Below are 27,525 nucleotides of genomic sequence, written 5' to 3'. Positions count from 1 at the left end.
GGCACTTCTGGCTGAAAATGTATGCAGATGCTTCAGCCTCATCGTTTGTACTGATCTGCTGTTCTCCCCCAACATTAAGAATAGAGATATTTGAGAAGCCTCATTCTCCATTGAGTTTTTTATTTAATTGACTACCAGCATTTATAACTGAATGTGATAGGACTGCAGAGCTTAGATCTGACCCATTGGTTGTGGGACTGTTTAGATTTACCTTGAAAGCGTGTTGCTGGAAAAGCACAACAGGTCAAGCAGCATCCAAGGAGCAAGAAAATCGACATTTTGGGCAACACACTCTAAACTCTGATCTCCAGCGTCTGCAGACCTCACTGTCCCCCTGTTTAGATTTACCACCTATCTCTTCCTCTGTTTGCTGTGTAGGGTGGCACAGTGGCTAGCACTACTGCCTCATAGCACCAGGTTCAATTCCAGCCTTGGCTGACTGTCTGTGTAGAGTTTGAACATTCTCCCCACGTCTGCATGAGTTTCCTCTGGGTGCTCTGGTTTCCTCCCGCAGTCCAAAGATGTGCAGGTTGGGTGGGAAATGCAAGGTTGCAGGGGTGGGCGAGATGCTCTTCAGAGGGTCAGTGCAGACTGAATGGCCTCTACCTACACTGTAGAAATTCTACCATGGATCTAGTTCTGTGTGGTAAATTGACACATCAGTTTTAGATATAGATGGTGCTGTTTCTGTCACGCCTTCATTGAACACTAACCATCCTGTGAACGTTTTTAAATGGCTACAAAGTGTTCTGGGACATCAAAAGGCGCAATTGAAATGTAAGTTGTCTCTTTCTAAACAAGGTGCTTTTTGTAGAAGCAGAGTTTTCAGACATCAAAATGGTACTCAGCACAACACTTTACAGATCATTAGAATGCCCGGGTAGTTTATCCTGTCCAAAACTCTCACGTGCTTGAACTTAACATGAATGACAGGATAGCCTTTAGGTCAATCAGAGGTGCTGAGTACAATAATGGGGAGCCTCTGAGATGTCACAATATTCATCAGGCCATGAATAGGGTGATTTATTGTACAATTTTCTGGTTCAAATAAATTAATCTCTGAACAAAGAATCCATCAATAAACTGGAAACTTGGCTGTTATTATGTAAACAGTGCAATCAATAACAATCTTATTTGACAAGCAATTCATTACATGAACAGCTTTTGTATGATACAATATGATTTGGTCCAGTTTATGAGTGGTAGTATGTTGGCATTTTAATCATTTAAATTCAGTGGCAGGGATTTATTTTGTAAATGCTGCATCATGTGCATGGAAGGGATCATCTTTGCTATTGGATGGAGTAGTTCTAATCTCACATGTACGCTTTTGTGTTTTCAGGATCAGGCCAGTAAAACTTTCACACAGTGGTGATGCTATCAGTAGCTGTATGAGTTTCAAATATCACCTTGGAAATGTTACAAACTCCACTCCTAATATGGAGCGCAAAAGTGTGAGGTTCTGCATTAGTGTGAAGCTGCTGCCTCTCAGGCAAGCTATTTACCGATGACACTGGCGTAGATGTCAAAGATCCTTTTTTTAATATTCATTCATGGGGTGAGGGTACCGCTGGCTGGGCCAGCATTTATTGCCCATCCCTAATTGCCCAGAGGGCAGTTAAGAGTCAACCACATTGCTGTGGGTCTGGAGTCACATGTAGGCCAGACCAGGTAAGGATGGCAGCTTCCCGCCCTAAAGTGACCCAGATGAATTTTTCCTAACACTGGTTTCAGTGTCATCATTGGACCCTGAATTCCAGAGTCATTATTGAATTCAAATTCCACCACCTGCTGTGCCAGGATTTGAACCCAGATCCCTAGACACCAGCTGAGTTTCCGGATTAATAGTCTAGCGATAACACCACTGGGTCATTGCTTCCCCAATCTGATGGTTGCTGTTCTAAGGAGCAGTTTGGAGGTTTCCACAATGTCCAGGCCAATATATCACACTGTGGTATATATATCACGCTGAGGTCAATATATTGCTGTTGTTGACAGTAAAATCTGTAGCAGGTTTCCCGAGACTGGAATGACATTATATAAATTTGCTCACACATCTCTCTGTCAGCATCACCACTTGGACCGTGTGGTAAAGGGTCGGCCTGGATTACAGGCTGAACCCACTGGAATGAGGCTTAAATTCACAATCTCCCAAGTCAGTGGTAAGAGTTCACCCACTGGACCATGGGAGGAGTTTGTCATGCAGATGTTAGCTGCTTTGTTTCTATTCACTGAAGCTATGACTCCATTTACACCAGCAGGAAGACACTTTTGGATATTGTGAGGCTGGGAAAGACATGGCAATGATCCGTCCTGACATATTTATTGTTTCCAACTTCGATAACCTTGACAGAGATTGATACATTTTCAGATATTAAAGGCATCAAAGTGTACAGAGAGTTAGCAGGAATATAGCATTGACACACAGCACCAGACATGATCATATTGAATGGTGGAGCAGTTTCAAAGGGCTGAATGGCCTACTCCTGCTCCTAATCTCTATCTTTCTATGTTAATGGCCAATGTTGTGATGTGGTTAAGATGGCAGATGGGATACTTGCCTTTAGTAGTCAAGGCATAGGGTCTAAGAACAGGTTACGCTGATACTATATAAAGTATTCCAGTAATGTGTGCAGTTCTGGAATCCATATTATAGGAGGATGTGACTGCACTGGAGAGAGTGCAAAGATTTGTGCTGGAAAAGCACAGCAGGTCAGGCAGCATCCGAGAAGCAGGAAAACCGACGTTTCACCTGATGAGGGGCTTTTGCCTGAAACGTCAATTTTCCCATTCCTCGGATGCTGCCTGACCTGCTGTGCTTTTCCAGCACCACACTTTTGACTCTAATCTCCACATCTGCAATCCTCACGTTCGTCCTGCAGAGGAGATTTACCAGGATGTTGTCTGGGCTGGTGAGTTTCAGTGATTAAGAGAGATTGGATTGTTGTCGTTCGAGCAGAGGAGACTTAGGGGGATCATGATTGAGAAGTACAAGGTTATGAGGGGCAAAGTTAGAGTCGATGGGAATAAACATTTCCCCTTGATGACTGTGGGGGTGTAGGGGTCTAGATTGAAGGGAAGGGAAGGAAGGTTTAGAGGAGATCTGAAGAAAAACCTTTTCCTCCAAAGGGTGGTAGGAATCTGGAATTCACTGTCTGTAAAGGGAGGCAGAGGCAGAAATATATCACACTGAAGAAGTATTTGAATGTGCACTTAGAATATAGCTATGTGCTGGGAAATGGGATTAGAACAGTTAGGGGGTTGTTTCTGACTGGTGCAGACTTGATCAGACAAAGGGCTTTTCTCTGTGCAATAGATCTCTATCTGGGCCCTTCATGATGGAAAATCAATATCTGGAAAGTTATTGGAGAAAAGAGCAGGAAGATGGAACTAACTGCTTTATCAGAGCCAGTACAGACAATGGGCCAAAGAGCCTTGTTTACATTGTACAACACAATGACTCTATTGTATGGTTTTTAAAGCTATTAAACAGAAGTGTTCAAAGGAAATTGAAATACAAAAGTGCCACTATATTTCACTCATGGATTGTTTCCAGGTGTTTAATCTTTAATTTCTGGGTTAATTCTGAGGTTGAGGAAAGCCTTACACAGGGATGCACACTCTTCACACAGGATCGCTGACCAGTATTTCAGCCCAACCACTTCAGTTCCACTATAACAAGCAAAAAAGCAACCAAGAGAGAAAGCACATCATAATAAATGTCAAAAAAGTAGATGTAAAGGACAGCAAAACCTCTCACTGGAATTCTGAAATTGCTTTTCAACCCATGCACAATCAGTTTCAGAGTGCTTTTCTTTAAAATGTATGTATGTCGCAATGTAAACAGAAATGTAGGTTAATGCAGCCCAATCCTTGAGGGCAGACCTCACTCATGTGTTGCTCTAGCAAAAAATTTAACCCTTAAAAACCAAGAATGTTCAGAACAAATTATCGTTAAATCAGTACCTTTCAGGAACATTGAATATTCCAAATGATTTCTGAGCCACTGAAATACAGATGAGGTGTAGTCACTGTTGTAATGCGAGACTTTTACAGTATAGTAGGAGCAAGAGATAGTTAGGGAAAAGATATGTCCACTCAGGACATGGAGTCATAGAGATTATCAACACAGGAAAAGACCCTTTGGCTCATCATGCCCAAACCAGTCAAAAACAAGCCCCTAACTACTCTAATCCCATTTTCCAACCCTTGGTCCATAACCTTGATTGTCTTGCCATCACAACTGCGCACCTAAATTTTTTTTTAATGTGATGACAGTTTTGGGCACTCCCATCCTCACAGGCAGTGAGTTCCAGATTCCCACCACCCTCTAGGTGAAAACGTTTTCCTCACATCTCCTCTCAACCTTCCTCCCCGTACCTTAAAGCTATGTTTCCTGGACATGGACCCCAGCATCAAGGGGAAAGGTTTGTTCCTGCCTACCCTATCCAAGACCCTCATAATTTTATATATCACAATTACAGCTCTTTTCAACCTCCTCTGCTCTAAGATAAACAACCCAATTCTGCCATTTTTCTATTCACTTGTGGAACATGGGCATCACTGGCTGGTTCAGAATTTATTGCCCAACCCTATTTGTGAATGTGGTGGTGAGCTGTCTTCTTGAACCACTGCAGTCCACATGGAGATCCACCAAGCCATTTGGGAGAGAGTTCCAGGATTTTGACCCAGCGACAGTGACATATTTCCAAGTCAGTATGGTGAGTGGTTTGGTGGTGAAATTGCAGGGGGTGGTGTTCCCATGTATCTGCTGCCCTTGTCCTTTAGATGGAAGTGGTCATGGGTTTGGAAGATGCAGTCGAAGGAACTGTCTAAGGTTTCTGCAGTGTATCTTGTAGATAGTACACTCTGCTGCAACTGAGTGTCGGTGTTGGAGGACGTGGATATTTGTGTAAGTGGTGCCAATTAAACAAGGGTGGCTTTGTCCTGGATGATGTCAAGCTTCTTGAATGTTGCTTGAGCTGCACCCATCCAGGCAAGTGGGAAGTATTCCATCCCCCTCCTGAAATGTGCCTTGTTGATGGTGGACAGGCTTTGGGGAGTTAGGGATTGCAGTATTCTCTGTACACAGTACTCTAAGTGTGGCCTAACCAACATTTTATACTAGCCCCCCTGCTTTTGAACTCTATGCCACAGCTAATAAATACAAGACCCCCTTATGCCTTCTTAACCACTTTATCCACATGTCCTGATACCTTAATGGGTTGGTGTATGTGCAAACCAAGGTCTCTATAATCCTCAGTATTTCTCAGGGTCTTACTGTCGTGATATGGTGTGACTTAAACTCACATTCAAACTGGATACTGATCAAACTTCATCATCAATTTGAACCACTAACTTGATTATTTTCCCCACAAATGCTGGCATTCCTGCTGCTTATTTTCAGCGGGTTTACATCTTTATCCCTAAATAAATGATTAATCTTGGTTTTTGGATTGTCTAATTCAGTAACATTACCAAAACACAATCTTCGCTCACTGTGGAGTAATGTGATAATCACCTTTACCCTAATAATGGTGACTGCACGGGGAACACTGGAACAGATACCTGAGTACAGCAAGCTCCCAGAGATGCCCTCTCTTGCTCAGGCTATTCCACCTGCACTTTCCAACCCTACAATCCAGACCCTGATGATCATAGTCTCAGGAAATGGGGTGGGCCGTTTAAGAGTGAGAGGTGGAGAAATGTCTTCGTCCAGAGAGTGGGGAGCCTGTGGAATTCTCTGCCACTGAAGGCGGTTGCAGCCAAAGCATTGAATGTTTTCAAGAAGAAGTTACATGTAGCTCTTAGGATCAAAAAGCTATGGGGAGAAAGCAGGAACAGAGAGCTGAGCTGGGTGACCAGCCGGGACCATACTGAATGGTAGAGTAGGTTCAAAGGGTCAAAGGGCCAAATGGCCTACAGGGGAGGCAATGGCCCAGTGGTATTGTTGCCAGACTGTTAATCCAGAGATCCAGGTAATGTTCTGGAGGCCTAGGTTCAAATCCTGCCATCGAAGAGAGGGAAATTTGCATTCAATGAATATGTGGAATTAGGAGTCTAACAATGACCATGAATTCACTGGTGTAAAAACTCACCTGGTTCACTAATATCCTTTAGGGAAGTAAAGTACAACCTTACCTGGTCTGGCCTACATGTGAATCCAGACCAATAGTAATGTAGTTGACTCAAACTGCCCTTTGGGCAATTGAGGACGGGCAATAAATTCTGGCCGAACCAGCGACACTCTCATCCCCTGGAAGAATAAAAAGAAATCTCTGGCTCTTATTTTCTATGTTTCTATGACCTCTACCATCTGGAAGGACAAGGGAGGGGAATCCCTGCAAGCTTCGCTCCATCCAAACATGGAAATACAACACCAAAAATATCGTCTCCTTGTATCTCTTCTTTATAGTTGTACTTAACTTAATCACCCCTAGAAGGCACTGAGGGAATCACTAATTAATTAACATAGTCACCCCTAGAAGGCACTGAGGGAATCACTAGTTAATCTCCCTGCAAAACTTGTTGAGCATGAGTTCCTTTGCTAATGGATGATGGCCTGTCTAGCTAGAACTCATCACCTACAAAGCAGACTGAGGTGGGCTCCTATGACTTCATGGTAGTGTCCCTACCTCTGGACTGAGAGGCCTGGGTTCACATCCCAGCTGCTCAAGAGCTGTAGAATCAGATCTTTGAACACGTTGATTAAGGGAAAAATAAGTTAAATAAGAATGTTCTTAAAATATTACAAAGCAAACTCAGGTGGACCCTTGTGGCACAGTGGTAGTATCCCATTGTCCAAGCCAAGAGACCCAGGTTCAAGTCCCACCTGCTCCACTGTTATTTCATAACATCCTGAACAGGTTGATTAGAAAAGAAAATAAAGTCGACCCAGGGATGGGGGTGTGCAGCAGTCTTTCCCAGGCTGGGACTAGCCTATGAATGCCATGAGTAGTGGTTCTATTTTGGTGCTCAACAATAAACGATGTTCCTTTCCAATCTGGCTTCCTGAGTTATTATACTTAACAAGCATTGTTGACAGTTATTAATATTTCCTTTCAGTAACGACACAGATTTGATTTTCCTTCGCTAACCTGATGTGTGCAGAGAGAATGATTGCCATCAGGGACCTGTCAGAAGTAATGTATCCAAACTCTCACTGTGGAGTTGAAGGTGGGCAATGGAATTTAGGTGTAGACATATTCGTCAATGAGGTAAGTGTACCAGAGCTGTAAGAAGATGTATAAACAATATATTTTGCTGCAAAGCATGAATTGACCAGAAGATGGCATCTATTAAGGTCATATGACATACACAAAACGGGGCCCTGCAGAGTAATAATTGTGGATGTTAATAAATTTCCTTTGTCATTTTTGAGAGGATGTGATCTTGTCATTGTTTGAATGAATCGTATTCCACCTTTATTTAAAATAGAATGATCAGTGTAACTGGTAACGTCAGTGATTGTAATGAGATCAGCCAGGTGCACCTCATAGGATAGAAGTTCCCTGATTGGGGCTGTTAATCTGGTCCAATCAGGGAGCCCTGGCTGACAGATATAAACAGGAGATTCAAAGTCTTCTCAGTTTAGGGCACTGACTCTATGCTGACTGGTATTACAATCAGTATGTTATTGTTAGTTTCTGCTTCCCTTCCTTTTTTGGAGGGGAGGAAAAACCTGATTCCTGAACTGGCTGAATTATTGAGCCAGTTTGTTAACTGACATTCCTCTTAGTGAGGACTGATTGTTAAACTCCTGATGCACATAGTGTGTTTCAGGTGTAACTCAGTTCTCATTAGGGGATTGTTGTTTCACTGGCTGGTTACAGCCTGTGTGTTACTCTTTTCTCTTCCTACTCTCCTTTTTTTGAGAAAAGGACAATGTTACTTTTACGGTAGGGCTTAGCCCTTGGACTCTAGTTTTATTTGCTTTTTGTATGTATTTTCACTTTTTATTGGTGGTTGGACTGAGGCCTTGTGGAAGACATGCATTTGACCAGAGGAGCTGTTCCTGTGGGGAGGCCTAGCCCTGGGACTGGGCCTCTGAAGATTGAACACCTGTGTGTGTGCTGGGAGGTGAGCAGTTTCTGTATCCTGGAGTTTGGGAGAACACCTTTCCCTCAGGAGTGGACTAAACTGCTGTGAGTTAACTGCACCTGTACAATGTACTGTTCCTGTGAGTGGGCCTGTCTCTCCAAGGCTGGGCCTGGACTCTATGGAGACTGAACAACTGTGTGCTGTGGGATGTGCATTTGCTGCCTTCAGGAGTGGACTCTGCCCTTGGTTGTGGACTCTGTTTTTAGTAATGGACTCTGCAGGTTGGAGTGGACTCTATTTCTGACCACGCACGTCGTATACTGGAGTGGACTCTTTCTGGCAATGGATTTTATATCTTGAAGACTCTCTGTATGGATTTGAACTGTGCACCAGAAAGGACTCTGTTTTTATATATTGTGGTGTTTCCTGTATCTATCACCTGCACTGTCTTGTGTGTCCCTGGGTCTGGCAGGCCTTGTCGTGAGTTGGGAGGCTCATGTGTCACCCTGAAAGCTGTCACCCCGAGAGCTGGAAGGTGGGTAGGCCATCCTGTGAACCTGAAGGTTGGTAGGCTGCCCTGAAAGCCAGAGGGTGGGTAGGCCACCCTGATGCCAGTCACCCCGAGAGCCAGATGGTGAGTAGGCTGTTCTGAGCGCTGTCGTCCCGATAAGGGTAATCAGGATGGGCTGTCCTAGAGGTGGTCGAAAGGTGTCAGAGCAGCCGAGAGCCAGAAGGCGCGTAGGGACGGCTGAGATCTGGAAGGCTTGTGGGCTACCCTACACGCTGTCGTCGCAGGGAAGGGGACGGGCTGCCCTAAAGGTGGTCAAAAGGTGTGCCAGGATAGCCCACTGGTCGGAGGTGCAACAGGGTGGGTGAGAGCCCAGTGGTACGTAGGGGCAGACCGAGAGCCAGAAGGCGGGTAGCCGTCCTCAGCGCTGTCACCCCAGGCAGGTACCGGGCGGGCTGCCCTAGAGGTGGTCGAAAGGTGCTGAGGGTGGTTAGTGAAGCTGGAAGGTGGGTAGGCCGTCCAAACCGCTGTCACCCGGGGCGGGCTGTCCTAGAGGTGGTCGAAAGGTGTGTGAGGGCGGACCGAGAACTGGAAGGGGCACGGGGTGGACCGAGAACTGGAAGGTGGGTAGGGGCGGGCTGCCTTAGAGTGGTGGAAAGGTGGGAGGGATGGGGGCTCGCTGGGTCTGTATTGTTTGCACTTCTGTATGTAACAGTATTGTTTAATGTACAAATGTCATTGTCACTGTCTTGTTAAATGTGGAACTGGGATTTGAGGTTTGTCCTCATCTTCCTGTAAAATGGTCAAAAGGTAGGGTTTGGGGCCTAGCTTTGCTGCTCCTCTCCCGTGTAAAATTGCTGTCTCTTGTACAGCTGTTAATGTTTTTTGTAAACTGTTTTGTAACTTGCTTAATAAAATTTAAAAAAACAGGAAAAAAAATAAAATAGGAGTGTCCACACCTGCACGCACGCGCACACGCACGCACACACATAGGCGGTAATGTGGGGGTTAAAAAAACAGAGGTGTAGGAGGTTTTGTTCACTCTGAGAGCTGGCTCTAAGGGAGCTGGGTCAGTGTCAAGGACTCTCCCTGTGTGAATGAAGGGTGACCTGCAGAGTTATTTCAGTGACGATAAGTTCAGAACAGACTTCACAGAATCTCAGAAGAATCATGGAAGTGTTTTGACATAGGAAGAGGTCATTCAGCCCATTTTGTCTGCACTGACTCTTCAAATCAGTATCATTAGTTAATGCCGTTCCCTTGCTTTTTACCCATATCCTTGTGTATTATTTTTATTCAAATATCATTACAATGCTTGATTAGAACTTGCTTCCATCACATTTGCAGGCAGTACGTTCCACACCAACTGAGTCAAAAAGTTTTTCTTTCATCACATTTACTTCCTTTGCAAGTTATTATACCCTCACTTCTTTTCAATTCTTTCTTTCAAATCGGAGCGATTTCTCCCTATCTGCTCTATCCAGCTCATTCATGTTGTAAACCTCTATGAGATCTTCTCTTAGACTCCTTATTTCTAAGGAGAGCAGTGCTGACCTCTCCAAACTATCCTCGTTAGTGGTGTTCCTCATCTCTGGAAGAATTCTTATTAATCCTTTCTGCATTCTCTCTAAATCATTCACATTCTTCCTATAAAGAGGTGCCCAGACTGTGGACAATACTCTAGCTAAAGGTCTGTCCAGAGTCCTAAATAGGTGCAGCATAAGCCCAATCCTTGTACTTTAAGGCATTATTCGAATTAGAATTAGAATTAGAATCAGAATCAGAATTAGAATTAGGTTTTTTGTTACACGACTCAAGTTCAGGCATACATGAGTACAGTGAAAAGTGTAGCAAGTCATCATTTACAGCACCATTTTAGGTACGAAGATACCTAGGTACAAAATCTTTGGTTTAAATTAGAAAACTAAAGGTAAAAGTTCAGCATTATAGTCCTAACGTTCTAAAGCAAACAGTGCACACCAGGTTTCAATCAGGTGCTTCAGTTGTGACAGGGCACCATGTCTAATGCAGTAAGTGGTACCTACTGCTGCTCATGTGGTGGAGGGTGTGAATTTTTTAAATTTGTTCATGGATTGTGGGCATCTCAGGCTAAGCCAGTATTTGTTGCTGAGAGGGCTGTTAAGAGTCAACTGTTGCTGTGGGTCTGGAATCACATGTAGACCAGACCAGGTAAGGATGGCAGATTTCTTTCCCTAAAGGAATTAGTGAGCCAAATGAGATTTTCAGACAATAGAAAGCGATTTCATGGTCATCATCAGATCTTTAATTCCGGATTCTTATTCGATTCAAATTCCACCAACTGCCATGGCAGGGTTTGGACATTCGGTTTCTGGATTAATAGTCTAGCGATAAAACCAATGAGCCATTACCTATCCCTGTGAAGGTGGTGAAGTTAACAACGAAGTGGGCTGCTTTGTCTTGGATGGTGTGGAGCTTCTTGAGTACTGTTGGAGCTACATTCATCCAAGAAAGCTGGGTATTGCATCACACTCATGATTGGTGTCTTGTAGATGGTGGACAAGCTTTATGGAGTCACAGAAATCCTAGCTTCTGACCAGCTCTCAGTACCCTGGTATTTTGGTGGGCGGCATGGTGGCACAGTGGTTAGCACTGCTGTCTCACAGCGCCTGAGACCCAGGTTCATTTCCCGACTCAGGCGACTGACTGTGTGGAGTTTGCACGTTCTCCCCGTGTCTGCGTGGGTTTCCTCCGGGTGCTCCGGTTTCTTCCCACAGTCCAAAGATGTGCAGGTCTGGTGAATTGGCCATGCTAAATTGCCCGTAGTGTTAGGTAAGGGGTAAATGTAGGGGTATGGGTGGGTTGCACTTCGGCAGGTCGGTGTGGACTTGTTGGGCCGAAGGGCCTGTTTCCACACTCTAAGTAATCTAAGCTAATCTAAAAGGCTCGGTTAGAGTGGTGCTGGAAAAGCACAGCAGGTCAGGCAGCATCGGAGGAGCAGGAAAATCGACGTTTCATCATTCCTGATGAAGGGCTTTTGTCCAAAACGTTGATTTTCCTGTGCCTCAGATGCTGCCTGACCTGCTGTGCTTTTCCAGCACCACTCTAATCTTGACACTAATCTGCAGTACCCACTTTCGCCCATTTAAAAGGTTGGTCCAGTTCAGTTTCTGGTCAATGGTAACTCCTGGGATATTTGATTGATGGGGATTCAGTGATGGTAATGTAACTGAATGTCAATTGCTGCAGCTAACCAGGCAACAGGAGAGTATCACAACATGCTTCTGGCTTATGGCTTTTCGAGAGGTTTCGGGAAGCACGTTCTGAACTGCATGCCACGGAATACTCACTCTCTGACCTTTTCTAATTACCATGACATTTATGTGGCTCTTCTCTCTTCATTGGTGACACCACACCCCCTAGGATATTAAAAGTGGTCGTGGGACCAGAGAGGAGGGGCAGGGGAAAATTCAGCAAGGATAATAGCACTGTGTGTCTAGGTGGGAGCTTAGGTTCTCCCTTGTTCATGATGATCATCATCTTGCACTTGTGTGGCATAAATATTACTTGCCATCTCTATGAAGCTACACTTCAACATGTGAAACGGAAACAGAAGTAGGCCATTCAGCCCCTCGAGTCCGTTCTGCCATTCAATAAGACCAGGGCTGATCTAATTGTGGCCTCAGCTCAACATTTTCTACCAGCCATCAATAGTCTTTGACTCTCTTGTTGGTCATGGGTAGGCCTGGATGTTGTCCAGATCCTTGGAGCTCAGAGACAGGAGTGATATGGCCTTATTCCTGTTGCAGCTAAAAGCAAGGAGGTACAGGTTATACTCATATTAATGAATTACAGTTTGTGGGGGATGCTGTGGTTCAGTCTTATGCATACAAGGAGCCAATTGTGAAGAGCTTGGGATAAGGAGTCATGCTGCTAACAAGACTCATTCATTATTAAAATACATTCAGTTACACTGACAGCAGTTGTCAAAAATTAATGCTCCATTCACTGTGAAATGAAATGTGCACCGTACAGTCCCCTTGCAAATTTCAAGAATGGTTTGAAACAAAATAATGACTATATCACCCCAGTACTCCTGATAATGCTGTTTCATTGTAGAGTATGGAATATATTATCCTTTAACTCCTAACGAGATTGTCCGTGTACACAATGAAACAGACAAACAACAGGAAGCCATTCAGCCCCTTGAGATTAATCCACCATTCATCTCGATCCTGACTGATCTTTGTCTTAAAGTAGTCAAAGGCAAAACATTGCATGATTTCAAGAAGACACTTGGGGTAAAGGGATCAAACGATATTAGGTCAAAACAGAATCAGGCTGTAGAGTTGGATGATCTGCTATGATCATAAGGAAGCAGACTTGAAGGGCCAAATGGCTTGCTCCTACTCCTATTTTCTGTGTTTTTATGTTCAATTCCATCTACCCACCTTGTTTCCGAAATCCTTAATATTTCAGAAAGTCTAACAGTTCAGAGTAATTCTGTTACTCCTAGCAACACTGTACTGGCACCTAACAAACAACCAGCAATAACTGAGGAGCAAGTGTACAAGTATACAGCAGGCTACGGAAGGAACCCTGTTCCCAAGAAGGGAAGCTGGTGGATGGAAGCCTCCTGACCTATATTGCTCATGGAGCCTCTGCCTAGTTAGATTAGATTCCCTACAGTATGGGAACAGGCCCTTCGGCCCAACAAATCCACACTGACCCTCTGAAGAGCAACCCACCTAGACCCCATTCCTCCACCATACATTTACCCCAACTAATGCACCTAACACTATGGGCAATTCATCCTAACCTGCACATCTTTGGAGGAAATCAGAGCACCCAAAGGAAACTCACACAGACAGGGAGAACGTGCAAACTCCACACAGTCAGTCGCCCGAGGCAGGAATCAAACCCAGGTCCCTGGCGCCGTGAGGCAGCAGAGCTAACCACAAAGCCGTCGTGCTGCCCACAGGGTTCAAGGGGAAAATCTAGTAGCTGAGCCTTGTCACCAAAGTCAGGAATGCCAGAATCAAAAAGTAATGAGTTTTATTGATTCTTTATAGTCAATAATACTGAAACGAGTACACAGACACCCATACTTGACCTCTAACTATAGCCGCCCCTTCCCACACCATCACTGTGGGGCTGTGGTAACTATTTTCAGTTGTCAGCTGTGACTTCATGGTAATGTCTCTCAGCTCTGCATTACTTCAAGAGATTCAAGCATAAAAACTAGGCTGACACTCCTAAGAGAGTGCTGCACTGTTAGAGATGCCATTGTTTTGACAAGGCACTAGACCTACATTAAACTGGGCTGCATGATATACAGTGGTTAGCACAGTGCCAGGAACATAGGTTCGATTCCACAGTTTATGTGGAGTTTGCACATTCTCCCGTGACTGCGTGAGTTTCCTCCAGGTACTCCGGTTTCCTCCCACAGTCCAAAGATGCGAAGGTTAGGTGGATTGGCCATGCTAAATTGCTCATAGTGTCCGGGGATGTGCAGACTAGGTGGATTAGCCATGGGAAATGCAAGGATAGGGTAAGAGGGTGGGTCTTGGTGGGATGCTGTTCAAAGGGTTGTTGTGGACTTGATGGGCCGAATTGCCTGCTTACAAACTGTTGGGATTCTATGAAGATATTGTCTATATCTCAAAAGTACTCCATTGAATCTCAAATGATTTGGGATATCCTGAGGCTGTGGGTCATGTGACGGAAGTATAAGTGTTTCTTTGTACTGGCATTCTGACACGGGAGTGCCGCCAAAATTAAATACAAGTGTGTATCTGTGTGTGTGATACAGAGACCAAGAGGATTTGGCTGTGTGTGTTATTGGGTGAGGATTGAGTCTTCTGCCTGATGTAGTTTGTATCTCTCAGTGTGTGCCTGAATTGCTCTCACTGATCCCGAGCCAAGGAATGCTTGGTCTTGACTCCTGGCATTTGCCAACCTGGCTGTGACCTCTGAAGTGTTGTCATGCACATGGGGAGTGCAGGAGGATGATTAAATAGTGCTTCTGTGAGATGCAGCAGGAACACTGTACACTCCTTGTTCCCCTTCCAGCATATGGTGACAATGTGGGTGAAATGCCACCCACTATACTGGACACCATTAGAATCATAAAGCAGCCATAGCGCCAACTAATTTCCAGGCTCCACAAATAAGAAGGTAGCTGCATTCCTGAATATGAATCATATGTACAAAGGAGGCCATTCAGCCCTGTTCTACCATTTCCTGGTGCACAGTGATAGTAGTGTGTTCCATTCACAAGATATATGACAGTCCTTTGGCCTCACCTTCCAAACCCACAACCTCTACCACCCAGAGAAACAAGGTGAATGATGATGAATGCTTTCACTTGCAACTTACACATCATTCTTGATTTGCAACGGTGTAAACGCTTATTCATTTTTTTTTAAAGAATCCCTACAGTGTGGAAACAGGCCCTTTGGCCCAACAAGTCCATGCCAACCCTCTGAAGAATAATGCACCCAGACCCATTTCCCTACCCTATGTTTACCTCTGACTAATGCACCTAACCTATACATCCCTAAACACTATGAGCAATTTAGCATAGAGTCATAGAGATGTACAGCACGGAAACAGACCCTTCGGTCCAACTAGACAATGCCAACCAGATATCCAACCCAATCTAGTCCCACCTGCCAGCACCCGGCCCACATCCCTCCAAACCCTTCCTATTCATATACCCATCCAAATGCCTCTTAAATGTTGCAATTGTACCAGTCTCCACCACTTCCTCTGGCAGTTAATTCCATACACGTACCATCCTCTGCATGAAAAAGTTGCCCCGTAGGTCTCTTTTATATCTTTCCCCTCTCACCCTAAACCTATGCCCTCTAGTTCTGGACTCCCCAACCCCAGGGAAAAGACTTTGCCTATTTACCCGATCCATGCCCCTCGTAATTTTGTAAACTTCAATAAGGTCACCCCTCAGCCTCTGACGCTCCAGGGACAACAGCCCCAACCTGTTCAACATTTCCCTATAGCTCAAATCCTCCAACCCTGGCAACATCCTTGTAAATCTTTTCTGAATTCTCTCAAGTTTCACAACATCTTTCCGATAGGAAGGAGACCAGAATTGCACACAATATTTCAACAGTGGCCTAACCCTAATGTCCTCTACAGTCACAACATGACCTCCCATGACCAATTCACCTTTAGATTGTGCGAGGTAACCAGAGCACCCGGAGGAAGCCCGCACAGACACAGGAAGAATGTGCAAACTCCACACAGACAGATGCCCAAGGCTAGAATCGAACCCAGGTCCCTGGTGCTGTGAGGCAGCAGTGCTCACCACTGAACCACCATGCCATTGCTGTGTCATAGCCTGAAACTCCCTCCCTAATAGCCATAGGACATCCCTACACGACATGTAATAGTTCTCGAGGCCAACTAGGGATAGTCAAGAAATGCTGGCCTGAACAATGATGCCCACATCCATTTTGAAAGTGCCTGACTACTATTGGAACTATCAAAATGTACCTTCATGTCCAAATTGCCAATCCATCCAAACCGTACATCATTTGACTGTGAGAGGGAACCAGAGGAAACCCGCACAGACATGGGGAGGATGCGCAAGCTCCACACAGACAGTTGCCCAAGGCTGGAATCGAACACAGGTCCCTGGTGCTGTGAGGCAGCAGTGCTAACCACTGAGCCACCATGCCACCCCACATCTGTCTGGCACAAATCTATCGATCTGACTTTGAAATATATTATTGAACACCTCCCATCCAGCCTCAACAGCTTTTTGGGGACAGGAACTCCAGGTTATCACTGACTTGGTGGGTCAAGACCTAAAAGGAATATGAAGAAGTCTTGAGATCGCTTGTGGTGCTGTGCTAGTGTCCCTACCTCTAGGAGAAAGTGAGGACTGCAGATGCTGGAGATCAGAGCTGAAAATGTGTTGCTGGAAAAGTGCAGCAGGTCAGGCAGCATCCAAGGAACAGGAAATTCGACATTTCGGGCATAAGCCCTTCATCATCATTCCTGAAGAAGGGCTTATGCCCGAAACGTCGAATTTCCTGCTCCTTGGATGCTGCCTGACCTGCTGCGCTTTTCCAGCAACACATTTTCAGCTCCCTACCTCTAGACCAGGAACTTGGATTCAAGAGTTCTGAGGAAGGGTCACTTCACCTGACCTGTGAACTCTAGCCTCTCTCCACAGATGCTGCCAGACCTGCTGAGTTTTTCCAGCAATTTCTGTGTCTGTCTCTGACTTGCAGCATCCGCAGTTCTTTTTGGATTTTATTGACTAGGGTTCAATGCCCACCTTTTCCAGAGGTGTGTCATTTTTTAAAAAACTTTGTCCACCGTCACATTGTGGAGACAGGTTGATCAGAAAGTAACTGTGAAGAGGACCAGCAGAAAGGTAACTGTCTGGGGACCAGACCGAAAACTGCAGAATGTATTTCATAACGATCGGAGAGAATAGGATGACTGCCAGGAATAGGAGGAAATGATGGGAAAGGGATGTAGGTATAAACTCCTGGTCAGTGCTGAGAGTGCGGTAATGTGATAGCTAATCGAGCAAACACACTGTACAGACTCGACCAGACATCACTGAATCTCTGAAAGCCAACCTTCTCAATTACATTCCAGCCCTCCCCTCCGCTTCTTTTAACCAGTTTGAAGACATTCGGGATAGAGAAGGGAAGCTTTCTCCTCCTCATGGACACGTGTAGTGTGTTCAATTATTTCGGTGTTAGATTTTTAACCGTCTAACTTTTCTGTTGAGCCTCCTGCAGTTACAATCAAAGGACCATGGAGCACAGCCTGCGCCGTTTGAAGCTGGAGTTGGTGAGATGTGTTTTATTTCATTTCATTTCGAGCTGTGTGTGTGTGTGTGTGTGTTTTGTAACAGTGGGTGAAGTTATCGACCGATAGCACTGAGTCCCTGTTTTACTCCCGAATATGTGGTTATTCACGTCCCCCGCGCCGCCTCCTGAAATGCAGTTATTTAGGGGCGAGAGAGCTGTGCTTCCGTAATGTGTGTGTTTTGTTGATGTGGCGGACGGAGTATTGAAACAACACTTTCTCTCTCTCCACACCCCCCCCCCACCCCGTTCTCATACCCCTCTCTCTCCCCTGTCCACCTCCCTCTCCCCCCCCCCTCCTGTCCTTCCCCTCACTCCCCTGACCACCCCTTTCTCTCCCTATGTCCTCTCGGCGTCCTCCCCTCTCTCCTTCTTTCCCCCATTCTCCCCTCTCCCCCTCTCTTCCCTGTTCTCCCTTTTCTCTCCCCATGACCTCTCCGCATCCTCCCCCTCGCCTCTCCCCCTCACTCCCCCATCCTTCCCTCTCTTCCTCTTTCCCCCGTTCTCCCCTCTCTCCCCTCTCCTCCCCTTCTCTTCCCTGTCCTCCCCCTCCCCTCTGCTCCCCTCCTCCCCCCTGTCCTCCCCTCTTCCCTTCCTCCCCCCGTCCTCCCCATTCCCCCATCCTCCCTCTCTCCCTCCCCCTCCCCCTCCCTCTCCCTCTCCCCATCCCCCACCCTCTCCCCATCCCTCCCTCGACATCCCCCACCCTCTCCCCATCCCTCCCTCGACATCCCCCTCCCTCTCCCTCTCTCTCCCTCCCTCCCCCTCCCTCCCCCCATCCCCCTCCCTCCCCCCTCCCCCTCCCTCCCTCTCCCTCTCCCCATCCCCCTCCCTCTCCCCATCCCCCCTCCCTCCCCCCCCTCCCCATCCCCCTCCCTCCCCCCCTCCCCATCCCCCTCCCCTCCCCCCTCCCCATCCCCCTCCCTCCCCATCCCCCTCCCTCTCCCTCTCCCTCCCTCCCCATCCCCCTCCCTCTCCCTCTCCCTCCCTCCCCATCCCCCTCCCTCTCCCTCCCCATCCCACTCCCTCTCCCTCCCCATCCCCCTCCCTCTCCCTCCCTCCCAATCCCCCTCCCTCTCTCCCCATCCCCCTCCCTCCCTCCCCATCCCCCTCCCTCCCTCCCCATCCCCCTCCCTCCCTCCCCATCCCCCTCCCTCTCTCCCCATCCCCCTCCCTCTCTCCCCATCCCCCTCCCTCTCCCTCCCTCCCATCCCCCTCCCTCTCTCCCCATCCCCCTCCCTCTCTCGCTCCCCATCCCCCTCCCTCCCTCTCTCCCCATCCCCCTCCCTCCCTCTCTCCCCATCCCCCTCCCTCCCCATCCCTCTCCCTCCCCATCCCTCTCTCCCTCCCGATCCCTCTCGCCCTCTCCCTCCCTCTCGCCCTCTCCCTCCCTCTCGCCCTCTCCCTCCCTCTCCCCCTCTCCCTCCCTCTCCCCATCTCCCTCCCTCTCCCCATCCCCCTCCCCCTCCCTCTCTCCCTCCCTCTCCCCATCCCCCTCCCCCTCCCTCTCTCCCTCCCTCTCCCCATCCCCCTCCCTCTCCCCATCCCTCCCTCGACATCCCCCTCCCTCTCCCTCCCCCTCCCTCCCCATCCCTCTCTCCCTCTCCCCCCCTCCCCATCCCTCTCTCCCTCTCCCCCCCTCCCCATCCCTCTCTCCCTCCCTCTCCCCATCCCCCTCCCCCCTCCCCATCCCTCTCTCCCTCTCCCCATCCCCCTCCCCCCTCCCCATCCCTCTCTCCCTCTCCCCCCCTCCCCATCCCTCTCTCCCTCCCTCTCCCCATCCCCCTCCCCCCTCCCCATCCCTCTCTCCCTCCCTCTCCCCATCCCCCTCCCCCCCTCCCCATCCCTCTCCCCCCCTCCCCATCCCTCTCTCCCTCCCTCTCCCCATCCCCCTCCCCCCTCCCCATCCCTCTCTCCCTCCCTCTCCCCATCCCCCTCCCCCCTCCTCTCTCCCTCCCTCTCCCCATCCCCCTCCCCCGACATCCCCATCCCCCTCCCTCTCCCTCTCCCTCCCTCCCTCCCTCCCTCGACATCCCCTTCCTCCCTCCCTCGACATCCCCTTCCTCTCCCTCCCTCGACATCCCCCTCTCTCCCTCCCTCCCCATCCCTCTCCCTCCCTCCCCATCCCCCTCCCCCTCTCCCTCCCCATCCCCCTCCCTCTCTCCCTCCCTCCCCATCCCCCTCCCTCTCTCCCTCCCCATCCCTCTCTCCCTCCCCATCGCCCTCCCTCTCTCCCTCCCCATCCCCCTCCCTCTCTCCCTCCCCATCCCCCTCCCTCTCTCCCTCCCCATCCCCCTCCCTCTCTCCCTCCCTCCCCATCCCCCTCCCCCTCTCCCTCCCCATCCCTCTCTCCCTCCCCATCTCCCTCCCTCCCCCCCATCCCCCTCCCTCCCTCCCCCATCCCCCTCCCTCTCTCCCTCCCCCATCCCCCTCCCTCTCCCCCTCCCCCCCCCCACCCCCCTCCCCCCCCCCTCCCTCCCCCATCCCCCTCCCTCTCTCCCTCCCCCCTCCCCCCCCATCCCCCTCCCTCTCTCCCTCCCCCCATCCCCCTCCCTCTCTCCCTCCCCCCTCCCCCCCATCCCCCTCCCTCTCTCCCTTCCCCCCCATCCCCCTCCCTCTCTCCCTCCCCCCCATCCCCCTCCCTCTCTCCCTCCCTCCCTCCCTCCCCATCCCCATCCCCATCCCTCTCTCCCTCCCTCCCCATCCCCCTCCCCCTCCCTCTCTCCCCCTCCCCCTCCCTCTCTCCCTCCCCCTCCCTCTCTCCCTCCCCCCCTCCCCATCCCCATCCCTCTCTCCCTCCCTCCCCCTCCCTCTCTCCCTCCCTCTCTCCCCACCTCTCTCCCCCCCCTCCCTCTCACCCTCCCTCCCCATCCCTCTCTCCCTCCCCCTCCCCATCCCTCTCTCCCTCCCCCTCCCTCTCTCCCTCTCTCCCTCTCCCTCCCCCATCCCCCTCCCTCTCTCCCTCCCCCATCCCCCTCCCTCTCTCCCTCCCCCCCATCCCCCTCCCCCTCCCCCCCTCTCTCCCTCCCCCCTCTCCCCCTCCCCCTCCCCCTCCCCCCATCCCCCTCCCCCTCCCCCCCATCCCCATCCCCCTCCCCCTCCCTCTCTCCCTTCCCCCCATCCCCCTCCCTCTCTCCCTCCCCCCCATCCCCCTCCCTCCCTCCCTCCCCATCCCTCTCCCCCTCCCCATCCCTCTCCCCCTCCCCATCCCCATCCCCATCCCCCCCCCCCTCCCCATCCCCATCCCCATCCCCATCCCCATCCCCATCCCCATCCCTCTCTCCCTCCCCATCCCCCTCCCCCTCCCTCTCTCCCTCTCCCCCTCTCCCCCTCTCCCCCTCCCTCTCTCCCTCCCCCTCTCCCTCCCCCTCTCCCTCCCCATCCCTCTCTCCCTCCCCATCCCCCTCCCGCTCTCCCTCCCCCCCTCCCCATCCCCATCCCTCTCTCCCTCCCTCCCCATCCCTCTCTCCCTCCCTCCCCATCCCTCTCCCTCTCTCTCTCCCTCCCTCCCTCCCCATCCCCCTCCCTCTCTCCCCCCCTCTCTCCCCCCCTCCCTCTCTCCCTCCCTCCCCATCCCTCTCTCCTCTCTCCCTCCCCATCCCTCTCTCCCTCTCCCTCCCCCTCCCTCTCTCTCTCCCTCCCCCTCTCCATCCCTCTCTCCCTCCCCCTCCCCATCCCTCTCTCCCTCCCCCTCCCCATCCCTCTCTCCCTCCCCCTCCCCATCCCTCTCTCTCTCCCCCTCCCCATCCCTCTCTCTCTCCCTCTCCCCATCCCTCTCTCTCTCCCTCTCCCCATCCCCCTCCCCATCCCTCTCTCTCTCCCCCTCCCCATCCCTCTCTCTCTCCCCCTCCCCATCCCTCTCTCTCTCCCCCTCCCCATCCCTCTCTCTCTCCCCCTCCCCATCCCTCTCTCTCTCCCCCTCCCCATCCCTCTCTCTCTCCCCCTCCCCATCCCTCTCCCCATCCCCCTCCCTCTCCCCCTCCCCATCCCCCTCCCTCGACATCCCTCCCCATCCCCCTCCCTCGACATCCCTCCCCATCCCCCTCCCTCGACATCCCTCCCCATCCCCCTCACGTCCTTCCCCTCCCCCATTCCCCCTTCCCCCATCCCCCATCCCCCTTCCCCCATCCCCCATCCCCCTTCCCCCATCCCCCATCCTCCCTTCCCCTTCCCCCATCCTCCATCCTCCCCTTTCCCCCATCCTCCATCCTCCCCTTCCCCCCATCCTCCCCTTTCCCCCATCCTCCCCTCTCCCTCTGCCCCTCACTCCCCTGTCCTTCCCTTCTCTGCCTCTCCCCCCCACTCCTGTGACCTTCCTTCTCTCCCCCCATTCCCCCTGCATCCTCCGGTCTCCCCGTCCTTCCCCCACCCTGTCCTCCTCCCAATGTACCCAACTCCCCTCCCATCCTCCCCCGTCCTCCACTTTCTCTCTCTGCACTCTTGTCTCCCCTGTCCCATCCTCTCCCCTCTCTCTCTCCTGTTCTCAGTCACATGAAGGTCACAAGAGTTTTTAAAACCACACCCAAAAAAACACAGAGGGCCACTTGAGGATAATGAATACTGCTCAGTTCCACAGCCTGACCAGACTCGCTTCAGTTGCAAATAATCCTAAGATTTGGAAGATCGGGGTCACTACATTACAACAGCAAAAATCTTTTTTTTTGAAAAGGCAAAGGATTCCAAAATTATTACCAGTGCAATAGAAACTGTGCCAAATTTTATTTCAGGGAAATTAAGCTGCCCTCTTGAAAGTGATTTTTTTTGTAACGAGAAAGCATTGGTGTGTAAACATTTTCAGCTCCAGGTCTCATCTGTTTTCATTCCCAGCTGCTGACTTTGAATGGCACTGTGTTCAAATGGAACATGAGGAAAAAAAGCACACAGACAGGCACAAAGACAATTAAACTAGCAAACTGTCTTCGAGTTTAAACAAGAAAAAAGTTCATGTTCAACCCAGTGACTGTTTTTTCTCTCTCATGTTTAGTTCTGCAGTTATGGTAACCAGACAAAATATACCAACACAGTCCTTCAGACTTATCAGGAGCAGTCAAAGCTTTTGGGAAATTTTAATAAGCGTTTATTTTGGATTGATATAGACTCCAACCGGCCTCAGTGAAATATTAATGCTTATTAGAACCTTGTCAATTGTCTTGGTGTTCTGGGTTTAAAAAGCAGGCATAGCACACTTTGAGCTGCTGATTAACTGGATCAGTCATGTATCAACGATTCAGCATTTGGCCACTCTTTGATGGCCTTGTATTTGTCACCAGATTCCTTGTCAATCAGCAGTCCCTTGATTAATAAAACGCAGCTCTTTTTATTTGGTCCCACTGTGGGATGGGGCTCTGCTTGTGAGACAAAAATGATGTCTTAGACCAGATATGTTGTCAATTCCACCAGAGATTAAGACTATAATGTTACTGTTTATATTTAATTTTAAAATTCTTTAGTTCTGAATTTGTTGAATAGTAAAGTGAATCTGTGGACAGGGATAATCAAACTTGTGCTGCTGAGGCTCGTGTGTGCGAATGGATTACTGAGAGGAACAGCAAGTGCTGGGAGATATAGCAATGCATTTCAGAGAGATATAATGGGGTTTAATTGTAATTTTTTTTACTTAATTTGGGGTGGCACTGTGGCTCAGGGGTTAGTACTGCTACCTCATAGGACCTGGGTTCAATTCCAGTTTTGGGTAATTGTCTCTGGAATTTGTATATTCACCCTGTGTATGTGTGGGTTTCCTCCCATAATCCAAACAGGTGAACTGGCCACACTAAACATTGCCTATGGTGTTCAGGCATGTGTAGGTTAGGCGCATTAGTCAGGGGTAAATATAGGTAGGAGAATGGGTTTGGGTGGGTTACTCTTTGGAGAGTCAGTGTGGACTTGTGGGGCTAAAGGGCCTGTTTCCACGCTGTAGGGATTCTATGATATTTTGCTTTTATTCCGAAATGTTGCTGGAGTGAATGCATTGATCTAATTTATGATACAGCCAGAGATATTTTTCATCTGAGGATTTCCATCAGATTTTGGGGGGATTTCTATAGAGATGGTGAGTTGGGAACACTTGCAGCTTTAACTTGACAGTTCACTCTCAATGAACCCACTTGAGACGGATCTGAAGCAGAATCAGATTGCAAACAAAGCAACTGCTTTCCCAGAAAAGAACCCAAAATGACTCGTTTTCCCTCCCCCAGTATCTTGAAAGCTTAAATGCTTTGGAAAGTCTTATATCGTTGGGAAACTGTTTTCATATATAGAAACATGTCTTAACTTAATATTCAGTGATGTCAGTGCTATGCACAAATTGTCTCCTGCACAAGGGAGAATTTACGTTTGTTTCAATTTAGGGTTTTGTTGGTTTTGTTTAGACAGATCAAAAATGATTTTTTTTAAAGTAAATGCTTGAGGAAAGGAAAGAGAGGGAAAATGCTGAAAAGTGGTGAGCAAACTGTTCTCTGTGAATGATGAATAGCTTGTTAGTAGGTGGGGATGACAATGAGATGCTTTCAATGTTTACTGGTAATGCAATGCCACCGTGCTAATGGTGTAAAATGTCCATTGACAGCAATCTATGAAGGAAGCTGGAGACGGACTGCAGGACCAGATGAATTGTATGATGGGCGCACTCCAGGAGCTGAAACTTCTCCAAGTGCAGACAGCTTTGGAGCAGTTGGAGATCTCAGGGTTCCAGGGCCAAGCCTCATCCATCACTCAGTGTCAGCCGTGGCTGAGAAACGGCAAGAGCAGCGAGAGTTGGCCAGGCACCAGGCTGGAAACAGACGGCTGCAAACCTAGTGGCAGCAAACTCCACACACCAAGTCCTGCAACCTTTCCAAGCCAGGCTGAGAAACCTCTGGGCTCACACCTAAGAGAATCTCTGAAGGACACTCCTTGTGAGGAGATGCAGCCTTCGGAGCTGTTATCCAGGTCTCTTAATCCTCTCGATACACTGTCACCAGTTTCATCTCGACATCTCGACAAGCAGACCCAGGCAGCTGCCTCTGCAAAGGTACATGAGCCCCCCACGCCGAGCAAGTTGGGCAAGAAGACGATGCAAGATTGCAATGCCTCCAATGACTGGACCTCCTCTTTGCTCTCTCAAAGTAGAAACAGGCAGCCCCTCATTCTGGGTGACAACATCTTCGCGGACTTGGTGGGCAATTGGTTGGACTTGCCTGAGTTGGAAAAGAAGCCTCCTCCGGCCACTGCGGATGGAAGATCTGGACATGACCACGGCCCCTTGCTCAGCAGATCTCAAGAATTCCAGAAGAAATTGAACCTGACGGCCAACATCTTCAAGAAGCTGCTGAGAAGTGTTCGGCCTGACAAAGGCAAGCTGGTGAAAGAGAAATGCAGCAAGGTACCGATGGGTAATCCTGGAGATGCGATAGCCAAGAGATCGAGCAAGGCATCCAAGCAGAAGGTCACTTTTTACTTTGAACTGCGGGGAAACAACAGTCAGAACAAGAAAGTGCAGGATGACTGTGGAACCTTACTGGATAAAAATGATCTCAGATCCAACAGCTGTGCAAATAAACTGATCCAGTCAGTAACAGAAAAACAGTCCCCATTTGACTATAACTCTGTAGTTTGGGTCTGATTTAAAATATGAAAACCCTTGAAAGAAAAATGAATTGCACTTAATTTCATTTATATCCTACAGTGGTCCCAAAGACAATGGGATCAATATTGTTTACAGTAGTTTTTTTTTCCAAACACTTCCTTTTTGATTATTTGATTGCGAAACATGTCAAGATTATTTAAAAGGACATCGTCAGACAGAACATCTTCAAATTATTTTTATCCCTCGGTTTGCCATATTTCACATTAAGACAAACCTGCGTGGAACTATGTCTCTTTGCAAATTGCCTACGAGGTTACCACAATCCAATAGATCGATTCCTCTCATCTGCTATCTGTCATTAGTAAGTGAGGTCATTCCTCATTAATAACTCCTGTAATCCCTTGCTCACCTTCTGAAACAGCTGGCTTTGTCTTTAGACCTGAGCATTGAAGCCCTCGAGTTCATCTATTTTGTTCTTCACTTACAGGGTTTCACTGAACTTGATATTTGATCCCAGGATTGGCCATTTGCTGTATCCTGATTGCCACATGGCATAAGTGATGAATCATGAGAGTCATGACAATGTACCACAGCCTGATGTTTCCCTTTCCAGAATGCCTCACCTCCAAGTTCCCCTGTGAGCCACTCACCATCCTGACTTAGAAATAATAGCGCTGTTCTTTCAGTGTCACTGGGTCAAAATCCTGGAACTCCCTTCCTCAGAGTCTACCTACACATGGACTGCAGTGGTTCAAGAAGGCAGCTCACCCCCACCTTCTCAAGGAGCATCTAGCGACTGGCAAAAAATACTGGTCCAGCCAGTGACACCCACACCCTATGATGTTATTTCTAAAAACCCGAGACCAGCTGAATCCAGACTAAACTGGAAAATGAGATCTTCCTGTACTGTAGTTTTCAATGTCACAAAGAGCAGTATATTTAATGATGGACTTGAACATGAGATCTTTGCCTCTGTATCTCTGGTGTTATTATTTTCCTGTGTTTAAGGAGGCCATCTCCTTTTTTAGCTTTCTTAGTAAGTTCAAATGGACAAATTCTTCATGCCTGTAAGGGTGATAGGATAGATTCATCAGATGAGTGTGAATTTCCTGTGGTCTGTGAACGAGTGAGATGAAGCATAAAAACTTTGTTTGAGTTTAGAATCTGATTTGCTTGTTAGTATTTGGGAGGATGTTGTAGAATAGGGAGATACTGTTCACTGCCTATCGATGAAGTTTGAGTTTCAGTGTGGGAACACAGAGCTGAGCGATTTAATAAATAATGGCAGTATCCACATTGAAACAAGGCTGGCTGATTTTTAAAACCTTCCATCTGAGTCTTTTCTCGACGATAATGTGAGTCTTTGCTGACTGAGATTATTTTTAAAATTGTTTAATTTCCAGCGCTCGGCAATGTTTGACTCCCAACCCAGCAATACCTTGATTTTCTTTTCAAATTTTAAATTCACATCCTGATATTCAGTGAATATGGGAGAGGGAGGAGGCCATTTCATCCTTCAAGCCTAACCAATCCAATCCAGCTGATCTGATTGTAGTCCTTGGCTTCATTTTCCGGTCCACCTTCCATAACTCTTAACTTCCTGGACAAACAAAAATCAATCAGACTCAACCTTGAATGAATTTAAATATCCAACCTCTACTAATTTCTAGGGTAAAGGGTTCCGCACTGAGAGAAAAAAATTCAGATCTCTCGATTGACTCTCATTTACCAATCTCTGCAATTTATTCAAGGGCATGTCTTCAGCTGCTTTGGTCTATTTTAAGGCAGCCGTTTCTGATCAAGCCTTTGGATTCTTGCCCCAATATATCATTCCATGGCTCCGTGTCAATTTTTGGCTGATTGGGCTTCAGTGCAGAGTCAAAGGCAAGATGATGTTGTTTCGTCGGAAACTCAGAAGAGACGATCGCTGAGAGTCTTGTCCTGTTCCCCCTGACCTTGCAAACTGGTCTGTGATTGAAACGGCAGTTCACAAAAATCTACTAAAATCAATCTGAAGACTATAAATAAATCACAAAACTCACAGTCTGGGAGATGGAGCTGACTCTGAAATTCTTTCTATAGCTAAAATATCACTGGTCAAAAGTGTCTCTGAGAGAACATGAAGGAGGGTTTGAGAAGTGAAAGGTCTTGCAGTTATACAAGACAAATGCAGAAAAGGATTAATGATGTTGAAAACTTTGGGGTGGTTTCGATAAGACAATATTAATTCCATTATTACTGTCGCAACCCAAAGAGAATAGTAGTTTTCAAAGTGAACTTGTTGTATGTTTGAAAATAAAAGCTGCAGTACCAAAGAATGGAATTAGTGGGCCTAATTGGGTAGCTCTATCAAAGAGCTATCATAGGCATGATCAGCTGAATGGCCTCCCCACATGTCTGCTGTTTTGGCAGCATCATTTATCATTGGTCAATTGCACAGAAAATTGACTTCAAATTTTCCAATATATGTAATTAGGACATAAAGTAAGAACTCCGCCTGATTCACCAATGTTCTTTAGGGAAGAAAATGTGCCATCCCTACCTGGTCTGGCCTACATGTGACTCCAGACCCACAATGATGT

General features: G+C 48.2%; 1 protein-coding gene across 1 annotated transcript; it reads left to right on the top strand.

The window, feature by feature from the left end:
• The first annotated feature begins 17,200 nt into the window (after nucleotides 1–17,200).
• On the top strand, nucleotides 17,201–26,250 carry inka2 (inka box actin regulator 2). The gene is made up of 2 exons (XM_060845131.1): nucleotides 17,201–17,359; nucleotides 23,945–26,250. Exons 1-2 carry the CDS (start codon nucleotides 17,324–17,326, stop codon nucleotides 24,977–24,979), a joined length of 1,071 nt encoding a protein of 356 aa, XP_060701114.1. The 5' UTR covers nucleotides 17,201–17,323; the 3' UTR covers nucleotides 24,980–26,250.
• The last annotated feature ends 1,275 nt before the right edge of the window (nucleotides 26,251–27,525 follow it).

The sequence above is a fragment of the Hemiscyllium ocellatum genome, chromosome 26 (genome assembly GCF_020745735.1).
Source record: "Hemiscyllium ocellatum isolate sHemOce1 chromosome 26, sHemOce1.pat.X.cur, whole genome shotgun sequence".
In the NCBI taxonomy this organism is placed as follows: Eukaryota; Metazoa; Chordata; class Chondrichthyes; order Orectolobiformes; family Hemiscylliidae; genus Hemiscyllium; species Hemiscyllium ocellatum.
Note: the sequence above shows the minus strand (reverse complement) of the source record. Positions and strands in the feature narration are given on the sequence as shown.

Coding starts and splice junctions, on each gene's coding strand:
- inka2 (XM_060845131.1), top strand. CDS start 17,324: ATGGAGCACAGCCTGCGCCGTTTGAAGCTGGAGTTG. Junction 17,360..23,944: donor GCCGTTTGAAGCTGGAGTTG/GTGAGATGTGTT, acceptor GTCCATTGACAG/CAATCTATGAAGGAAGCTGG.